Source organism: Urocitellus parryii, chromosome X, assembly GCF_045843805.1.
Source record: "Urocitellus parryii isolate mUroPar1 chromosome X, mUroPar1.hap1, whole genome shotgun sequence".
Lineage (NCBI taxonomy): Eukaryota > Metazoa > Chordata > Mammalia > Rodentia > Sciuridae > Urocitellus > Urocitellus parryii.
Genome location: NC_135547.1, coordinates 106,307,468 through 106,328,778, shown reverse-complemented (window position 1 = coordinate 106,328,778; position 21,311 = coordinate 106,307,468). Strand labels below are relative to the sequence as shown.

General features: G+C 33.3%; 1 protein-coding gene across 3 annotated transcripts in view; it reads right to left on the bottom strand.

Annotated features, from left to right (window-relative positions):
* The window catches only part of Dmd (dystrophin), a 2,014,880-nt gene that overhangs the window by 704,896 nt on the left and 1,288,673 nt on the right, over nucleotides 1-21,311 (bottom strand). For all 3 annotated transcript variants that reach the window (XM_077794046.1, XM_077794047.1, XM_077794048.1), the window contains one exon: nucleotides 4,730-4,831. In XM_077794046.1, the coding sequence (XP_077650172.1) occupies nucleotides 4,730-4,831 (102 nt within the window). The remainder of the gene's footprint in view (nucleotides 1-4,729; nucleotides 4,832-21,311) is intronic.

The following is a 21,311-nucleotide window of genomic DNA, read 5'->3' as shown; positions in this document are numbered from 1 at the left end:
GACATTACTTGACCTGCTATAGCATATATAAATCTTGATGCATGATGAGACATACATCAGTTGTGAGTAATATGTTAAAGATCAGTCAGCAAAACAAAAAAAACAAAGCAAAAAACTTAGGAAATTCTTGAAATGTTAAGATATTGATATTGGCAGTAGAACAAACTTGTTTGGACAAAAAAACCCCTAGCTTAATCTAGTTAATTAACTACAAAACAGCTGGGAAAATTAAACATCCCTAGTTGTGATTGACTGTAATTGAAAATGACTAATGATGCTGTAATTTTGCAAATTATATCTGAGGAAATAATGCCTGGAAGATTATACTTGCCCTCTTGAAAATTTGTCTACAGCAATTACTTTGTGTTTAAGGTTGAGTTGAAACCCTTTGACCAAATATATAAGACTCCTCATATCTTATTTTTATTATTATATTTTAAAATAATTCAAGATGAGGAAATAAAATATAAAGTTGATGTAAGCAAGATTTCTTTTGATAATATAAAAACTTAACAATTCAAACTATCTGGCTTTATCTTATCATTTCAGTAAGTGATATTAAATTCCATTAATGCTCTCAGTTCTGATATATGAAAGATGATATAAGCATTTCAAAATCAATATATATATAAACATTTTAACAGAGAATTAAAAATGAGTAGGAATGGAAGAAAATGGCATTTAAATGCTAAAGTACTAGAGAGTTAAAAAAACAATTTAAAAAAAAAACAAAGAACAAATGGTTTATTCCTTCTATAGTTATTATTGTCACTAATAACAGTCATTTTCTTGCTTTTTAACTGCTAAATGGGATACTACTGAGGACCTAGTTATTAATCTGTGGAAAATGGAACCTATTCAAATTGATCCCATTGATGACATAAATATAAAACATTATTACAAAAGATATAACTTTAGAAAAATTTTAAACAATTTACCTAACTTACACAGTCATCTTCAACAACTTCTGAAGTTGTACAAGTAATATACAAATATAGTGAATAAAAGTGTGTGTGTGTGTGTGTGTGTGTGTGTGTGTACCCAGTGGTGAAGTGGAGGGGAAAGAGAGAGAAGAAAAGCAAAATAATTATGCTTATTTCTTCAATCATGCGATTCTAAGATTATCCCAGTAATTTTATATCAGAGATCTAGTGCTATATTGATGTCATTCGTAGAACTGTCTCATAATATATTTTTGACTCTTATAGGACATCCTCAAGGACAATAAGGAAGAAATTGGTTAGTCAGGCATGAAAAAAAAGAAACCAAAAATTGACCATCTTTTAAAGTTAAGAAAATCCTACAGAAATTGACAAAGCAAAGAGGAAAAAAGGAAAGAAACTGAATAGGGGTGACCCGCTCTCTCAATCAGATTCAGCTTAGCAGAATTTAGCAGCTAAACAGACAGGCTGTTTGATACTGAATGTGGAGGTGCCAATAGGTAGTCAATTTCCTATGAAAGAGAAGCATTCTCTGATGTGTCCTTAATTAGAAAGTCAGCAAGCAGTGGACATACTAATTATCCATTTAAATACTGGGTCTTGAATGCACATCAGGAGGGATTTTCATTTTCTTTTTTTTAAGAATATCACTTTCTTGCTCATAATTGTCATAGTTTCTAAATGTACCTTCCCCCAAAATGTACAGCAAGCTTCTCAGACCCATTTCCCTTATATTGAAGGATGAGGCAGATCAGCATTAAAGAGAAGAGGCATTAGAAATAGCATATTTTATATAAAGTATGTTGCCACCAATTCGTGTCTTCATACATGCACTTTGGATGATGATGTCTATCACATTCTACTCTCCTTGCTAACCCCCTGCCACTTCCCTTTCCCTCCCACCCCTCTACTCTGCTGTCATTTATTTTTAAAAAAAAAATCAATAAAAAATAAAAAAGAAATAGCATATTTTAGCAGTGCACACACCTGTAATCTCAGCAGCTTGGGAGACTGAGACAGGAGTATCATGAGTTCAAAGCCAGCCTCAGTAATGGCAATGTGCTCAGCAATTCAGTGAGACCCTGTTTCTAAATAAAATACAAAATAGGGCTGGGGATGTGGCTCAGTGAGTGGTTGAGAGCCCCTGCGTTCAATCACCAGTACCAAATAAAAAAGAAAGAAATAGCATATTTAAACAATTTTGATATATGAATTCAACGTTAAAAAAGGCTTTGTTCATATACCATCAGAGCAAGGGTTCAAGCTTCAGAAAAATTATCTGTAACCTTTAAAAGAGAAAGTTTTGATCCATGTGAAGATTTAAACAGCCTTCACAGCTTTCAGCCTTATGCTGTGCCACTCTGAACTGTGAGGTTTTTTTTTGTTTGTTTGTTTGTTTGGTATTTTTTTTTTTTTGAGCCTTTAGCATTTCAGGCTAGCACAAACCCCAGCTAATATTAAGGTGTTTCTAAGATCATGGTCCATATCAAAAGTTGTGGGGATGAGGGTGTAGCTCAGTGGTACAGCACTTGTCTAGCATGCAAGAGGCCCTGGATTCTGTACCCAGCACTACAAAATAACGATGATGATGATGATGATGATGATGATGATGATGATGATGATGATAATGATGATGTTGTTGTTAGTAAACTATTTCTCCAAACTCCATATCTCCAAATCAGTTTTCTCTTTTTGCCCCTATCACCTTGATATGTTGATTTCTCTCCAAACTCAAGAGAAAAGTGAGACAACAGGAATGAGTTTTCACTTAAGTCCTATTTCTCCCAAATGAGCTGAGTCTAAATGAAACAGGGAAGCAGGAAAAGAGAAAACAGGGAAAGAAAACTGACTGTTACAAAATGGTTTTAAGGGATGTGAAAGAAAAAGGAAGTTATACTTCCTTGTTCTTTCTTTTTTAGAAAGGTAATTCTCCTTTTATATCACTAATGCAACAGTAAAAAGTAGATAAGCTCAGGTATGCCATATCTTAGTTCTGAGGTCAAAGTGCATCAGGAGTTGGGGGAGGGGATTGTGTGTGATTAAGTTAACATCAACTGCTTGGATTGTTTTATCTATAATAATTAGAGCAAAAATTGTCTAGACTCTCAGTTACAAAGCAAAGTGAATTAAATGCAAATTAGTAATCTGTAATAATTGGTGCTAAATTCTGGCTCATTGTCATAACTATATGGCATTAAGTTTTTGAAGATTAACCAAGAGTAGATAGAATGAATCTACGCAACAGTTCATTTGTCCATGTTATGACTGGCTATAGTGAGAATCAGTCTGGTAACTGCTCTAGGGATTGGCTTTCCTTAAAGTATAAATAAAAATCCTGGGGGTTAGATATACAGCTCAGTGGTAGAATACTTTGCTAGCTTGCACAAAGCCCTGGGATTTAATACCCAGCACCACACACACACACACAAAAAAAAAAAAAAAAAAAAAAAAAAAAACACCTAAAAACTGAAAAGAAACCCTGAAATTTGCTGCTTTCCGTACTGTCTCTAGCTCTCCAATATAAAACACATTGTCTTTTTATGAAAAATGATCATGATGAGCTTGGAATTGGAATTAAATCATTTTTTTTTCTGGATTTTAGGACTGAAAACAAATGTATTCTCAAATAAAGGTACATTGAAATCTACAGAGAAACCCGTGCCTTTTAGCATCTAGTATTTGGATATTATTTATAGGCCCAAACTTTAAATTTATCTAAAGAATAGTCCCTTGTAAGCTATAGGAAAAACAAACAATTTTCTAGAAATGAAACTTGGGCCAACCACAAGGGAAACTAAGTGGTGACCTTAGAGACAGAGTCTAAGTCATGGTAATGTTGTTTGCAAGGACAAACTGGTTCTGTATAATGAGGTTATTGACCTGTACTGTTTTTAGTTTTAGTGCAGTTTTAAACATAAGGGTGAGGCTCACTAAATCTCAGCCTGCAACATTAGCTGAGAAACCAAGACTGATCAATAAACAGCCACCATTACAGGCTCTTGAGGAACCTTCATCATAATGGCAGCCATTATAATTTTGGTCAGGTGCAGCAAATAAGGTAACCTATACCTAATGTCTATTTATCACTGGACCCTCATTTGCAAATGGAAGACATTGATTAGCTGTTTTTTTGAAAACGAACCTGTCTTTCCATTTTTCTCCTCATGTAATAGCCTGTGAATAAATGTGCCCTAGACTTCAAAATGCACAAAGAGAAGGGAAAGAAGGAGAAAGCTTTCATCCAGACCAGCTTTTTAGCAAAGAAAGAAGCAATTACATGACATTTCACTAAAAATTCTTGACCCAATAAAGTACTGAAGCCCGAATGCTGGTTTTCCTTTTTCATAAGAAAGAGCAACAGAGAAAGGAAAGGTCACAGACCATATTGTGATTCTTTACAGCTGTTGGAGACAGACAGTATGATGCAGTAGCTTGATTTGAATTAAGCCAAACAATATGAAAAGCATCAAGGCTGGCAAGCAAAGCAATAAAGCCCCAAAGAATTTAATCTACCTTGAAGGTGGGACTACTTTTTGTGTTGATGGCAGCACACCAGGACAGAAATGAATCCTTTAATGCAATGACTTGTTAATAGCCTTAAGATCACAATATATAAATAGGCTTCGTTGAACAAAAAGACAGCTTTGCTTCTGCTATGGTAGTATGGCCAATATTTCCTTACAAGTTATTTCATTGATTATAAATAGACCACATCAATGGCAAATGTACATCAGGGGAAGCATAACCCATTATGAGGTAATGGATATTGCTAAAGGTTGCTTCATTACCTTCACTGGCTGAGTGGCTGGTTTTTCCTTGTACAAATGCTGCCCTTTAGACAAAATCCTCTCCACATCTGGTTGTTTAGCTTGAACTGCTACTTCAGTTTCCTGGGGAAAAGAACCCATACAGTGCAGATTAACTTCACAGTTAGCAATAAAATTACTAAATTTAAATATACCCTTGGAGACTCCACATGTATTGCAGATCAATTTCTGCATGGTACATAGGGGCTCAAAAAACATACCTTTTGGTGCAGAGAAAAGAAAAATAGAGGTCTCTGTGGAACACACTAATGGTAAAACAATTGATCTAAAATCTTCTTGAATTGTGTAATAATGCCATGACATTATTATATAGAAACACAGAGACTTTCTATTTTTCAAAAAAGTAAATTTAGACAATAATATGAGGTACAGTTTATAATATGCATATAAATTCTGGTGCTAGCTTCAATAATCTCAATCACCCTGATGCTTATTTTACTTTACAAACTTTTTATTTCACTAGATTCTGTGCTGGGATTTGGATCTACGATTTTTTTGAGATGTAAATCAAATAATTCTATCTACAACACTGTCGAAATTAAGTTTCTTTCCAAAGAGTAAACACTTAAAGCACAGTATCAAAGCTTATTATTTATCAAGCAGTCAAATTAAATAGGCCTTTGAGGAATGATTAAATTAATTATTTTATTGTTTGTTTTTCCTTAGTCCGGAGAAGACTGAAGCATGACAGGAAAAAAAAAATCCCTTTAGATATATGAATATAAAGTGTTTTCTTAGTGACTACTGTCTAGCTCTCTTGAAGAAAGAACAAAAGAAATGTACATAAATTGAAGCTGAAGGAAGTGAAGTTAAATATTACAGAAGACTTTTTGGATGGAACACTTGTTAAACACTAGGATAGAGTATCGATTAATCAATGTCAGGCATCAGTCAGGGCCTGGGCAATCTTCCCTAGAGAGGGGCTCCTGATTAACCCGCATCTCTCTTCTTCCCTCTTCTTCCCTGGAGCCTCTCAGCACTGCTGTGTGTACGTGTCTTCATGTCATTGTTTCCTTTATATACTGTGTTTGTACCTATTCTATTCTCTCTTCGTCTGTGAGGGCAGGAAACCCTGATCCACACTACTATATTCTTACATAGCACAGTGGGGTATCTTGCAACTTATGGGTGCTCAGCACATACTCTTAAAGGAGACTATTTCTCCAGTTCTTATTATAATGACTACTAGTGGGAGACAGTGCTTGTCTGTAACTTCAAGGCTAACTCTATGTATTAATAGGTATGTGTGCAAATCTCGGTTCCTTTGCAATAGGAGTCTAGCTACTTCACTCTTCCAGAACTGCTGATTAATGGTCTTACCACCCATTGCAAGAAAAGGTATTGTTCCTTCAAAGTGCAGTACCCAGAATGACTATAACTCTTTACTAGAGGTAGAAATAGCTGTGATCTCAGATCAGAGATGGGACACATCTAGTTTTAAACACTGAATTTTTAATATATCCCCAGCCACTATAAATTCACCTTTAAATGCTCTATTCACAAAACATTTTGGTATAGTGATTGCTTACATGATCTCAAAATATTGAGTGAAAAATATAGTATATTACTCTAAAGAAGCAGAGAAAAGAGCATATCTTTAGCAAGGTAAAAAAGATTTAAGAAAAGGTAAAAAAGTAATCACTTATTTTTACCTGCACAGGTATGCTATGTATATATAATTATGAATTGCCAAGACAAATTCATGTATGATATTTAAATTATACTGAAAGTCAAATATGCATTATGCATCTAAACTGAGTAAACTTGAACCGGTGTCACTATCATTCATTTTGCATGTTTATTCAAAATAAAGTGCAGTTTTCTATTTTTTCCTGACTACCAGAGACTTTTCTTCTGAGAGTCATTGATTTTGATAATTACTGATAATAGACAGAGGTTTCAGATTAGCTTCATAACAGCCATAGATTATTTAGTGATGAAAATATAGTTACCTTTTGTAGAATGACTACTATTTACCTCTCCCAAACATTTACTATAACAAATTCACACTTTGCAAATTAGAAAAAAAGTTAGAATGGGAAGGGTAGTAGTGATGGTAATGATGATGTGCCTAATATCCCATGAGAAGTAGGAGAGTTAATATTCAAACATAGTTCTGCTTGAATCCAAAGCTCATGCTGTTTCTACTAGTATTAGCTACCTTTCCATGCTTTACAAAAACATATATAATCTGATTTATTCTAATTAATGTCATTTCTAAGCATTAAGCAATTTTGCTTTCATCATCTGAATCTATTTCACATTATGACATATGCTGATAAAATGTCATACCTCTCTGATAATAAAGAATAATTTAACTTGTTCCTATAAAGTTATCTGTATTGTGGCGTGTGAATTGGGATTCCAGATAAATACTATGGTTAGACCATCTGAGATGAGTCATTATGGGCCAGAAGGAAGATGGTTACTTGAAGCAAGAGTAGTTATTCCCACCCATTGGGTTTTTATTTTATTTTATTTTTGCTACCAAGGATTAAACCCAGAACTACTTAGACACTGGACCAAATCCCCACTCTTTTACTTTTTTTTTTTTTTTTTTTTTTTAATTTTGACACAGCTAAGTTGCTTAGGGCCTTGCTAAATTGCTGAAGCCAGCTTTGAACTTGCAATCCTCCAGCCTCAGCCTCCTGAGAAGCTAGGATTACAGGTGGGAACGAACATGCTCAGCAGGAATTTTTGAAAATGACACCAAAGATCATTGTTTCCACAGCCACACTGTAGCCTCATTTGTGCTGTTCTAATTTCTTTTTTTTTTCTTTATAATACACCAGAAGTAGTCAAATTGTGTGTATAATTTGACCATCCCTATAGAATTATCATTTGTGAGATCAAGACACATATTTACCTTGTTCATTCATTATATCTTTGGCAGTTCCTGTGACATATTAGATGCTAAAGAAAAAAAAATTGTTGAATGGCAAATAAATATTGTTGCACTTTAAGCCTGTGGGATTTTAGTTAGGCTGTGTATTAATAGAGACCTTTGCTCATTCAGACAGTTGAGCATGTTTTCATAGCACAGATTATTTCCCCTCTAAGTAATTTGCTAGAGTTAAATACAGAATCTCCTCTTCTATTTCGAGATTTCCCTTAATTAGTGTAAAAATTTTACATCTTTGTGTTATTCATTACAGATTTAGAAAACCCATTCCTATGATAAATTAAAATGGAGTTATTTTATAGTGAACTAATCTTTTGTTGACTTTCTTTTAACTAAAATTTAATTTCTTTGGTATTTTCCTTCTTTGTCAAAATATTTACATAATTTAATCTTCATCTAGGGAACCAAGGGAAGATGACAAATACAAATGTTGTAGCAAACAAGTGAATATTTTACATAAGACACCTGAATGTAGGATCTCAAATCAAACATTTTGTAATTACTGCACTTGAAGTATAATAAATAATTCTTAATTTTGATTTGAAGTTTCACTGGAAAAGTAAACCTAGAGGGGATAGAGGACTGGGATTCCTATAAAAACTATTAACTCCCATGAGTTTTAAAACCTGCAATGCCTTAGCATGGAAAGTCTTAGGCTTCCTTCCAGACATGCCCGTTTCTAATTTCTTTTGCTCATTCAGCATAGTATGACAATATTCTCCTCAGATTCCCTTAAATTTCTACCCCCAAATACAGATAATTAATGTTTGTTATATTTGACACAACTTTATGTTTTATAGTATTTATACAGTACAACCTATTTTGATGGACAACAAGCTTCTTGTATTAATCCCACTTTTAGTAAAATGGTTTTCTTAAAACAGTATCATTGGAAGATATGCACTGCACCATCTAATCAAAATATTTATCAAATAATTTTGAATTTCTACATATGTTACACACTGGGATACAATACTAGAGAAATTTCTAGTCCTCATGCACATGCAGATATGTGTATGACCCATGTATTCACATATGTATGTATATTTTATATAATGTATAACAGCACATAGTCCATTTATATACATGATATATATGTACTATATATATCCAAATGTGTTAATGAATGTAGATGTATGTGTGTGTATACACACACACACATACACACACACACACACACACACACATATATATATATATATATATATATATATATATATATATATATGCTATGAGGAAAGATAAGATAGTAAGAAAAGAGTGATGATGGCTCTATTTTAGGTATGATGAACAAAGAATGTGTCTACTCTCAGGAGGAAATTGAATGAAGAGCAGAGATGGGCAATGTCTTACTGGAAAAAATATTCCAAGAAGAGGGAAGAATAAGTGTAAAGGTGCTGAGGTGCTGAGGAGTCCAGTTTGTATAAAGATTCAAAATAGTACAATATTCTGCTAACCTACATAGGGTATTTTAGACATAGAAGACAGAGAAAAGCTCTTTCTATGATTGATTATATATACCAAGTTTATAATATTTGTTTAAAACCAACCTAACTTTACTTTTTAAGATGATAACTCTAGTGGCAGATTGGAGGGAGGATAAGAGACTGGTAGATGGAGAATAGTTAGGGAAGCATTTTAGAAGTTCAAGTAATTGTTGAAAAAATAGGAGGAGCATGGATATTCAGGGAGGATCACTCTTAAGATGATGTTGTGGGGATTGGCAGAATTTGATAAGGGAAAAGAAAATGTTGAGAGTCACTGAGATTTTAAAGATTGTGAGAAAGAGACTAGGGGTATAATGTGGATACATGAGCCTGTATATGGAAACGCATTAATGTGCTAAGGTTGGGCACATAAGTCAAGGTGCCTGTGAATAGCATGATACAGATGTCCAGTGAGCAGCTGGAAAATATGGCTGACATTAGGGTAGCCCAAATAATACTTAGAGCTCCAAGTTTTAAGCAGGTGCTTAGTAGATTGACTGAGGAAAAGATGGTATGCCAAATGAATTGCCCAGGGTTTGCACCTACAGGGTATACAATACAGTTGGTTCTCTGTATCCTTAGGTTCTTCTGTGTTCATGAATTCAACCAACCAGGGATCAAAAATATTTTAAAAAATGCATCTGTACCATACATGTACAGATGGTTTTCTTGCCATCTTTCCTCAGCAATACAGTACAATTGTTTAGATATAATGTGCATTGTATCAGGTTCTGTAAGTACTCTAGAGATGTGGGGAGGTTATATACAAATACCATGTCATTTTATAAAAGGGAATATACATCTATGTATTTTGGTATCCTCAGTGGTCCTAATTGAATCCCCTGAATATGCCAAAGGACAATTGCATTCCCTGTCTACAGGTCACCAAAGTAGTCTTAGATTTAGTCTTCCAGTGAATGGACATCCTAAAGTCACATTATTTCCCTCCATAGAAGTATCTAGATGAAATAGATGACATTCCTATTGTCATCTCTTTACCCTTTAATAAAATAATGAAGGGTTCAAATACCTGGATGACATTTACTCTTGGTCCCATAAAAAGAGAGCAATGAGTGAGAAAAATCATGTTTAGCTCTAAATCCTTTGTGGTTACTTCTCCTTGGCACATAATGGGAAAATTAGATTTCTAATTATATTCATCTTTGATAAATCACCTTAGAAAGACCATTTTGAAGATAAATTTCCACAATTTACTTCCCTATGTTTCTTTTCAGTGTAAATTTATCAGTTAAAAGATAGGTCAGTTATTTGGGGCAAGATATTGCTTGAAGGGTCAACTGTAGTAAATCCAATTAAATTCACTTAAATATTCTTTAGTATATTTTTTCTTAAATGGCTATGAGGAAAATATTCTATAAGAAGCTCATAATGATTCTGACAAAATAGAACAGGTAAAATAAATTTAAACATTTTGGCATGCCTCCATAGAAGTAAACTTGACTTGGAAAAACTAAAAAGCAAAACAACAAACAATTCCAGAAAAACCAGATGTCTATGCAAAGATATGAAAATGCTACTACATGACTGGTGTGATTATACTTTTTATACAAACAGAGATATGAAAAAATGTGATCTATATGTGTAATATGAATTGTAATGCAGTCTACTCACATGTATAACAAATTGGAATAAAAAATAAATATGTTTTTAAAAAAGAAAATACTTCTAAAAATTTTTAGCTGTCTGTGCTGAAAATGTCAACTAACTGCTATGATGATTTTAACTGTTATAATAATATTAACAGACTACGGTTTCTAAATATTTACTGCCAAACATTGTGCTTTTCATACATGTTTGCCCTACAAAAAGAATTTTTTATCTATTTCACAGATGCTGAGATGGAGAGAGAATACGTCAATTGTTTAAAACCATGAAGCTTGCAGATGGAAGAGTTGAGATTTATACAGGCTGTATCTGTCACTAAATTCCCACTTTCTTCCTCATTCTGGTATGTATATATATATATAGTGTGTGTGTGTGTGTGCGTGCATGTGCACACACGCACATACACATACATGTGTATGTGCTTATTATGGCTTCTTGCTAAAATTGGCAGATGTGGGTCTTAATATCATGCTAATTCTTTTTCCTCTTCTTTAACTCCAATACATTATACAGTGTTTTTTTTCAGGATACAAATGAGAGAAAATCCTGTCTCTCTCACAGAAAAGGAAATAAATTCTTACACAGACTTGAAAATGTTCCAAGGGTTCCTCATTGTGGGTTTATGATTGCTAAACCTCTGGTATCCAGGTCAGAGAATTGGTCTGAGTAAATCTTTTATCTCCCAAATGGCCTCACATCTTTATATGATTTAAGATGAGGTGAAGAAGGCCACATCTAAAATGGAAACATCACTAATTATAGTGGCCAGTTTTTGTAAGTAGAAACTATTCAACTTCAAAGAACATTCAGATAAGAAAGTCTTCATGGAATTTCAACACAACAACAAAAACCCCCTCACTTCTAATAATAGAACACTTCCATTTAGGTTTTCTTCTTTGACTTATTCTTAATGTCCTCTGCAAACCAAGATTGTACACCAGGAGTTAAGACCCTTATGATGAAGAGTTTTATTTTCATGATACTATTGATAATTTTCTACAACATCAAATATACATTTTGAGAAAATGAATTGTTTAAGTAGTTAATAGAGCATAACCCTTTATCAATGCTCCCTAGGAAAATTACATGGTCAATTTTTAAATCTTGCCCTATTAGGGATTTTTTTTTTCAGTACTGGTTGAGGATTGAACCCAGGGCACTTTACCACTGAGTTACATCATTCCTGGCTGTTTTTAAATTTTATTTTGATAGAGTATCTTGCTAAAATGTTGAGGATGGCTTTAATCTTGCAATCCTCCTCCCTTAGTCTCTGGAATCACCTTGTATTACAAGCATGTGCCACTGTACTTGGCTTGCTCTGGTAGGTTTTTGAAATGGAGTAAATCTAAGCACCTTCAGTTTTAGTTCTTTCTTATTAAATGGCTTTACTACTATTGGGCAATTGCTGATTCGACAAGCAGTGAAGCAAAAGTAACTAATAAAAAAAGACTCAATAAATCTTTGAAGGTGACAATAGCAAGTCATGTGCAAATTAACATATATTTTCCTAGAATTTGTTTATTTAACATTATTTTTCTTTTCTGACTCACATAGAATTTATTTATCTAATCTGGGTTGAAATATACATTTTTGTAAATTAAATATATTTATTCAGAAACATGCTATATTTTCCACCTTTATTTTATTTTATTTTTATTTTTTTGATTCTGGGGCTATAGCCCCAGTCATTTCTATTTCTTATTTGAGATAGGATTCACTAAGTTGCTTAGGGCCTTGCTAAATTGCTGAGGCTGGCCTTAAACTTGTGATCCTCCTGCCTCAGTCTCCTAAACCCCTGAGATTACAGGAATGGATCATCACACCTGGCTTTTTCTCTATTTTGAACACTGTATTTCTAATTCAGCATTAAGTTCATTGTGCATGTGTTTAACTAGAAATTTTGGTGTTCAAAAGATAGTATGCCATTAATAAATTTTTCTGTATTTTACTTCCTTATTTTTAATTTACTGAAGTTTCCTTCATTTTCCTTATTCATTTTACTATGTAAAATTAATATGTATTTCAAACCTAATGTAAAGAAGATATAAATAGACTTTTATATATGTTTAAACATGTATTCATTTGTTCATTTGACAAAGACTTATTAAATGTTTACTGTGCTGTAGTGTCTGGCTAATAGCTGGAAATATAAGAATACAGACACATAGGCTGGGTGTAGTGGTACACATCTGTAATTCTAGAAGCATGGGAGTCTGAGGCATGAGGATTGCAAGTTCAAGCCAGCTTCAGAAACTTAGTGAGACCGTATTTCAAAATAGAATATAAAAGGGCTTGTTTTCCACCAGGACAGAATAATATATCATACAGAAGTTGTTCTTTCAGCTTGGGTCCTGGATTGAGAAGATATTTGGAGCAGATCTACAGTCTATAATGAAAAGAGACCTTGACTTATCCAACTCATCAGGTAGAGCATAGCTGCAGCTAATCTGCAGATAGATATGTAAGTAAATAATAAATGTTTGTTACATTATTGGAATTTGGGGGTTGTTTGTTACTGCAGCAAGAGCTGACAATTGCAATATTATAGTAAAACTGAACGACCAACCAAAAATATATGGCTTTCTGGTATGAAAAGATCAAAGTAAGCCTTGAAAATAAATGTGCCCTGGTCACATATATTGACTGCACCATCTCTCATTCCACATACAAACTTTTTGCTAAAAAGGGTAGCAAGAAATGAAAAATGAAATGGAATCAATATTCTGTTAGAGCCTCACTTCTCTGGCCTAGATTTTCAGGCAGGCTCTGACAAATGAAGGCTGATGGATGGAAAAACACAACCTTATGTAGTAGAGTTTCTTTCTCTTTCCCCTCATGCTGGGTGACTGTTCTTTTATTTATCTACAATTAGGTTTGCTAGACCACTGTAACGTGGCTCTCTTTCACTGTAACTGTGTGCTGTCAAATATGTGCCAAGCTGATTGATAAAGAATGACAGCTTCTCTCTTTCCATTCTGGAATAATCAAGGGCAGCCCACCAAAAGGAGGCTTTTTCTCTGATTTAGAGATTTCAAAAATAATCTGTCCAAATATACAAAGTATAATGTAGTATTGATTTTTAAAGTGACAAGTGCTGTGAAACTGAGAAGATATAATCTACTAAGCTGCATACTTGGGAATGTTCAAGGACAGCAAAAGAGTGGACATAGGAGTGATCATCAAGCAATGAGTTTGACACTCTTAAAGCTGGCATTTCAATTTTATTTTGGCAGTGGAATTCTTTTAACAAATGCAATCTTATCAAAACTCCTTCAGCAAATTATGTCACTCATTTAATAAATATTTACAGATCACCTATTATGTGCTAAACACTGTTTGGGGTACTAGATATGTAACAGTGAACAAAACAGACAAAATCAGGCCAATTCAGGGTAGAATGGCTATAGACAACAGTGAAAAAAACAGATTAAATTGTTCCTGTCTCCATGAAGCTTACATTCTAATGGATTGATGTAAGATGAATTATAGTATATCCAAGAGTGAAAAGTGCTAAAGAGAAAAAAAAACAATAAAGCATTGAATGTGGATAGGAAGTGTACTTATAGGGTAAAGGGGGGTTGAGGTGTGGACATTTTTGAAAGTTCCTCCAGGGAAAGTCTTACTAGGAAGTGAAATTTGATTAAAGATAAGTAGAAAGTGAGGGAATAAATTAAACAGGCATCTTAGGGGAAGAACAATCCATGCAGAGGAGATAAGTATAAAGAGCCTCCAATGAGAGTTTATCTAGTATTTCAATAAAAAAGTGAACAAGCCAGGATGAGTGGGGTCTAGTGACCAAGGGGAAAGTAGCAGGAAGCATGGTCAGAGAGGTTGAGGAAGGGGCAGATAAATCACACAGGGCATCTTTGTGGGGACTTTGGGCATTATTCTCAGACTCTGTACCATAGGAGAGTTTTCACAGAGGGGTGATGTGATCTGATTTTTTTTTTTTTTGTGGTGGGTACTGGGGATTGAACTCAGGGGCACTTGATCACTGAGCCACATCCCAAGCCCTATTTTGTATTTTTATTTAGAGACAGGGTCTCACTGAGTTGTTAGTATCTCACCATTGTTAGTGCTGGCTTTGAACTTGCGATCCTCCTGCCTCTCCCAAGCCATGGGGATTACAGACGTGCACCACTGACTTATTTTCATTAGTGCATTCTAGTAATACATAACAGTGGGATTTATTTTGATATATTCATACATGCATGGGATATACTTTCCTCTATTTCATTCCCAAGAATTTCCCCTTTTCATCCCCTCCTCCCACCATCCCCTTTCTCTATTTAATCTATTGGTCTTCCATTAATTTATTATTTTTAACAAGTGTATTATAGATATACAGAAAAATGGAATTCATTGTGAAATACTCATACAAGCACATACTGACTTACTTTTTAATAGATCATTCTAGCCGCTGTATTGATTATATTTAAGGAATGCAGTGTACACATAGTAGATATGAACAGATTCCTAAAGGAGTTAAATTTGCATTGCTTAGAGAGCAGTACTTGTCCATGGAAACCAGAAGCCCTTGTTTGGAAAATCTTATACATACAGTTCTTAAATGAGGGCAAAATCTCATTTAGTTTAATAGCAATACAGAATACTGCTTAAAAGAACATTCATTTAAATTTATACTCCTCAAGTCTCACTATTTTCCTAACCTATTGGTGAATAGTTATCTAGGTTATCTAGCTTACAATTCTTGCATGAATTGAGAATTCGTAAGAGAGACCTTGTGGCCCACAAGGCTTCAAAATTAACCAAAATATTTGCTATCTGGCCCTTATAGGGGGAAAAAACTGCTGACGTAGACAAATGTTTAGGGCCAGGCTTTGTGGTTCTAAAGACTTTCAAGTATACATAATCATTCCACAGTATAAACATACATCAAAATATCACATTGTACCACATAAATATAATTGTTATTTTCCAATTAAAGATGAAATTTTTACTGGAGTAGTTTTGATTTGGAGAATATCATGCTAAGGAAAATAAATCAATCCCCAAAATCCAAAGGCCAAATGTTTTCTCTGATATGTAAATGCTATTTCACAATAAGGGGGGGGGGCACTAGGGAAGAATAGACATACTTTAGATTCTGTAGAGGAGAGTAAAGGGAGGGGAGGGGATATGGGAACAGGAAGGATAGTAGAATGAAACAGATTAAATTATCTTATGTACATACATGAATGCATGACCGATGTGATTCTACAACATGTACAATCAGAAAAATAAGAAATTATACCTCATTTCTGTATGAAATATTAAAGTGCATAAATGCATTCTACTGTCATGTACAACTAATTAAAACAAAATTTTAAAATTATAAAAAGATAAATTCTTAAATTTTTTATGGGTATATGTTTTTTTTTTTTTAAAGAGAGAGAGAGAGAATTTTTAATATTTATTTTTTAGTTCTCGGGGGACACAACATCTTTGTTGGTATGTGGTGCTGAGGTTCGAACCCAGGCCGCACGCATGCCAGGCAAGCGCGCTACCGCTTGAGCTACATCCCCAGCCCTGGGTATATGTTTTTAATTATCAAACATTAGGAATAAACATTTTTTCTTTTTCCTTTTTACATAGATTAATAGTGATAGTCAAAAAATTTATAATTATGCTTAAGAGCTGAGAGCAGCAATTGTTTTCTATAAAGGGCCAGATAATAAATAGTTTACGCTTGGTTATGTGTTTCCTGTCACACCAGTATAGCATTAATGTAGCCAGACACAATAAATAAGCAAATAAGTTTGCCCCAATATTTTTTTTTTACTTGCAAAAATAGGTGGAGGGCTGAATTTTTTACAGTGTGCCTGGAAATAATCAAACTAGGAAATAAAACACCTTAGTTCTAGGCTTATTAATCCATGAGTTGGGGCAAGTCATCTAACTCCTTTGAGTTTCAGTATTGCTAATTACATAAGAATGCACAGATAATTATTTCGAGTAAAGAGTCAACAATATACTCTGTTTTTCTGCATAAGCATTTGATCTTTGATTAATTTTCTAGCTCTACTGTCCCTGGAAAATTGATAAAGTTGAAACGTCAAATGTGTTAGCAGGCAATTGATTAAAAATGATCCTTATTGGTAAATTACACATTCCTCAGATGTTCTATAATACATGGCCTATAAGTACCTAATGAAAAACCTTAGTTCTGTTGATTCCACAAGTGCAACAACACTTATAAATGAGCAGGTCCCTGTTGTGCATCTTAGAAATTCTATGTATGGTATCAGACATCAGCTCCTAAGGCACATGAGGATTCTAGGCCAGGGTTGACCCAGCACCTGCATGTGAGTCTCCTTTGTTTGCACCTGTGCTGCCATCCAGGAATGGGAAGGTGCTACAAAGTGAATTGCTTTTTGATGACTCTGTGGATGCTGCACAAAAGGCTGTGCATTCTAATTCCACTGTTGTTGCTGAGTGTGGTTAATGGTAGTTTTGTTCAGTTGCACCTAAGAAAATAAGACTTCTTGATGAATTTTACAATAATAAATTCTAAGACCCATGTTTACTCCCACAGATTAACTACTGTGAAATTGGGACACATTTTATAAATGGTTGTGTGTCACAGTCTAATTGATAGCACTTTTTCTTAGTGACAAATAAAATAATTATGTATGTTCTAATTAATGCTGTCTTAAAAACAATAAAATGTGGTATGTAATTAGGTCAGGATCAAATTATTTAGTTCATGCAAAGGTAACATTAACTGGTACCATTTCCTGAAAACTTCCTAAGTGCACACACTCTGCTGTGCACTGAACATAAATCATTTCAATTAATCTCATTCTCTACTGCAGAACCTTTCAGCAAACATTATCATTTTTCAGACTAAAAGACTAGGGTCACAAAAGGTTAGAAGACTTGCCCAAAGCACAAGCTAACATGTGGTTGATCTGAAGTTTGAACTCTGCTCTGTCTGATGCAAATGAGTCATATTTAATTACTGTACTATAGGTTTTATAAATTTGTTTAAATATGGTACCAATGTGAAATTAGACTTTATTTTATGAATCCCAGGACTTAGAATCTGAATGAAGAAGTTTGACAAGAAATAAATTTTAGTTTAAATTAGTTTCTCAATCTAAGATCTAGTAGCACTTTCGGTTGGATCATTCTTTCTTGTAGGGAACTGCCTTTATACCGTAGGATGCTTTGCAGCATCCCTGGTCATCATTCACAAGATAGCATAATACTTCCTCTTCCCTCATGTGTGACAACCAAAAATATCTGCAGAAATTGCCTAACGTCCCTGGGGGATATAATCATCCCTGATGGAGAATCACTACATTATTAGATATATGAATGATCAAATGAACAAATGTCTGCCTGTTCATCGTCTATGTTTTCATATGACTTAATATGAATACCTTTCCTTCCATTTTCTTGTGCCAAACATGTGTGAAAGTCATCTATTAATATAATCTTTCAAATGTACTACTAAACATTATGATTCTTAAATTGATTTGAATGTGGCTCTGATGAAGTCTAATCATAATCACGTTTTCAGTTTCTAGATAAATTGTTCTTAAACACTGTTTTAAATATCCCAAAGGTATTAGGAAACACAATGAAGTCTAAGGAATAGAGAGGTACATACAACAGAAAGGAATTCTGACATATCTCAATCATGGTCTATAAAAATTGCATTATTTTAAGCCAATACAGCACATCTCTAAGTTATGGTAATTAGACATTGTTCTTCAAATTCTGACAAAATATTTAATAAAATGTAAACATTAATCAGCAGTTGGGATAATTTTATTAAAGGAAAAGTAAAGAACAATTCAACTTGACTTCATGATTGACATGCACTTCAAATAAAATTAAAGATTTTTTATACTATAGGTATAATATCAAAATTATAGTCATTATCTACAATAACTTTTTCTAAATTATTCCAAAACTTATAAACTCAAACCATCAAGTGGAAAATTGAATTAAAGTTGTGTTCATAAAACCATTTTGGGGGCTGGGGTTGTGGCTCAGTGGTAGCGTGCTCACCTAGCATGCATGAGGCACTAGGTTCGATCCTCAGCACTACATAAAAACAAAATAATGTGTCCGCCTAAAACTAAAGATACATAAATAAATAAGTGTTTAAAAAAACATTTTCTCTTCTGAATAGCCTTTCCTTAAACACAGAGAATAAAGCAAATGTAAGCATTCTAAAATCAAGATAAAGAACACATGACAGAATAACTCTCCTTCTTTAATTCACTCAATATGTCAGTCTTCATCTTGGACACCAGGTTTTCACTTATCCTGCCATACTTAATTTGTATACTCATAATTCTTAAGATTTCTATGTGTTCAGCTAAGACACTATTTTTCTTTGCTCTACTGAAGAGTGAATGATAAAGTTTTAGGTAAGAAATATGAACCTAAAGAGAACAAAGATCTCAGAAAAGAAAATATTAATAAAAAGAAATGTGGATCTATGTCTTAGATGCATATAATCCAGAATTCTGCTAGAATCCAGAATAAGTAGAGAACTAATTAATAAGAGAAAGTCAATAACCCAATGGAAAATTGGGCAAGAATATAAAAATTCAACTCAGAAGGAAAAATTCAAATGTCCAAAAAACATGAAAATTTGTTCAACCAGGGATATATAAATTAAAATAATAAATTAATGTAATTTCTTCCTGCTGGTGCAAAAGCAAATTTACTGTATATATTCAAACTAAAGATGTGAATACTCTAATTTAGAATCAGCAATTTCACTTCAAGGCATTCTCATATAGGTTCATGAAGAGACCTACAACGAATGTTCTTCCAGCTTTGTTTACATTAGTAAAAATTGGAAGCAACTTAACTAATCATTTGTTGTTAATCTAGTAACCATGTTGACTATTTTGTTCCTCTTAAAATTTACAATATTTTAATTTTTGCTTCTCTATTTTAATGCCATGTAAGATATTTGTTTTTATTTTTATGTCATCCAAAATTCTATTTAACCTAGTCATAAGGAAAGTTAATTCCTGTTTTCAAAATTAAATTATTGAAGATATAAAATAAAATAGCAATGCTAATTCTAACAAATCTGACTTCAGTTATAATGGCATACACAGAATAATGACCAAATGCCATCTGTTCTGTTTTAGGTGAAGTATAGTGTGTATTTGTGCCTAATTTTGTATTTGTATTATCTCTCCAATTATGTAAATCACTAATACTTATTACTATGCTAATACTATAAGATATGCTATAATAAAGGTTACCATGAATTATTAATTTTGTTTCTTATCACCTATTTCATTAAGTAATTTAAAGAACAGAGATGCCTACCTATCTATATTTTCTCTATAAGTTATTCATAAAAGCACCTTCAAAAAATCTTGAATATTAAAAATAATATGCACTCAGGTCTTTGTCATTTCACAAGTCAACAGGTAGAATTTTAGTTGCATCATACACAGTTTGTGTTTACATGTGTTGTATTCTGAATTTTAACAGAATTATAAATTCCAAGAACATCAATCTCATTTCAATAACATATTATGTAATCGATTATTATTACAAATGCATTTTGAGCTATTTAATAGCAAACTTCAAACCTTATTAAGTAGTCAAAGTTTAATTATTGAGATTGCTTTTATTAACTATGTCCTTATGATTGGTAAATATTGAATATTCATTATATCTGGAGGAGGCACTGAAATGTTCAGAAGTTCGAAACCATTGCTTCAGATATATTAAACATGTAAGCTCTACTTTTTTATATGTATTGTTTTGAAATTACAGAGCAAGTTAAACACATTCACATTAGGTAATAATTCAAGCTGTCAACTTATTCCTAGGGTGTTTCTTTTTCAAAATAAATATCAGATATGTATTAAACTGTTCTATATCCTATAAAAGATGAATATCTCCATATATAGTATATGATATGTAAAATATATATTTAAAATATGTGAATGCATGAGTATATTCACACTAATATTAGTACTCAAAGGACAACCAAGAAGAATGAGAGAAAGGAGGCTGTGAATAGGAAAAGAGTAGCTATGTGGCAATTGGGAAGTACTTGGAATACAAAAGTTACTTCTGAGTCAAGTACAAATGTCCAAAAAATAGCAACATCAACTAACATTAATTAATTTTAAGTTTGACTTATATAACAGGGGTATACACACATACATATATGTTACTTAAGTTAATAATATACTCTTCTTTTCAATAACAGAAATTAATGTAGTAAGTGAAGCCTCAGGATACAAATGGTTTATTCAAGAGGAAATTTTACTATGATATTGCTTTTTTCCCCCTTGTATGGTGATTGAACCCAAGGGTCCTTTACCACTCCTTTTTGCTTTTTATTTTGAGACAGGATCTCACTAAGTTGGTTAAGGCTTTGCTAATTTGCTAAGGCTGGCATTGATCTGGTGATTATTCTGTCTCAGTATTCTGAGTCCCTGGGATTACAGACATGCATCAGTGTGCTTCATTTAATGTATTTCTAAGTATCAAATTCAATGCACTAAAGATTGGTTATGTCTTCATTGGAAAG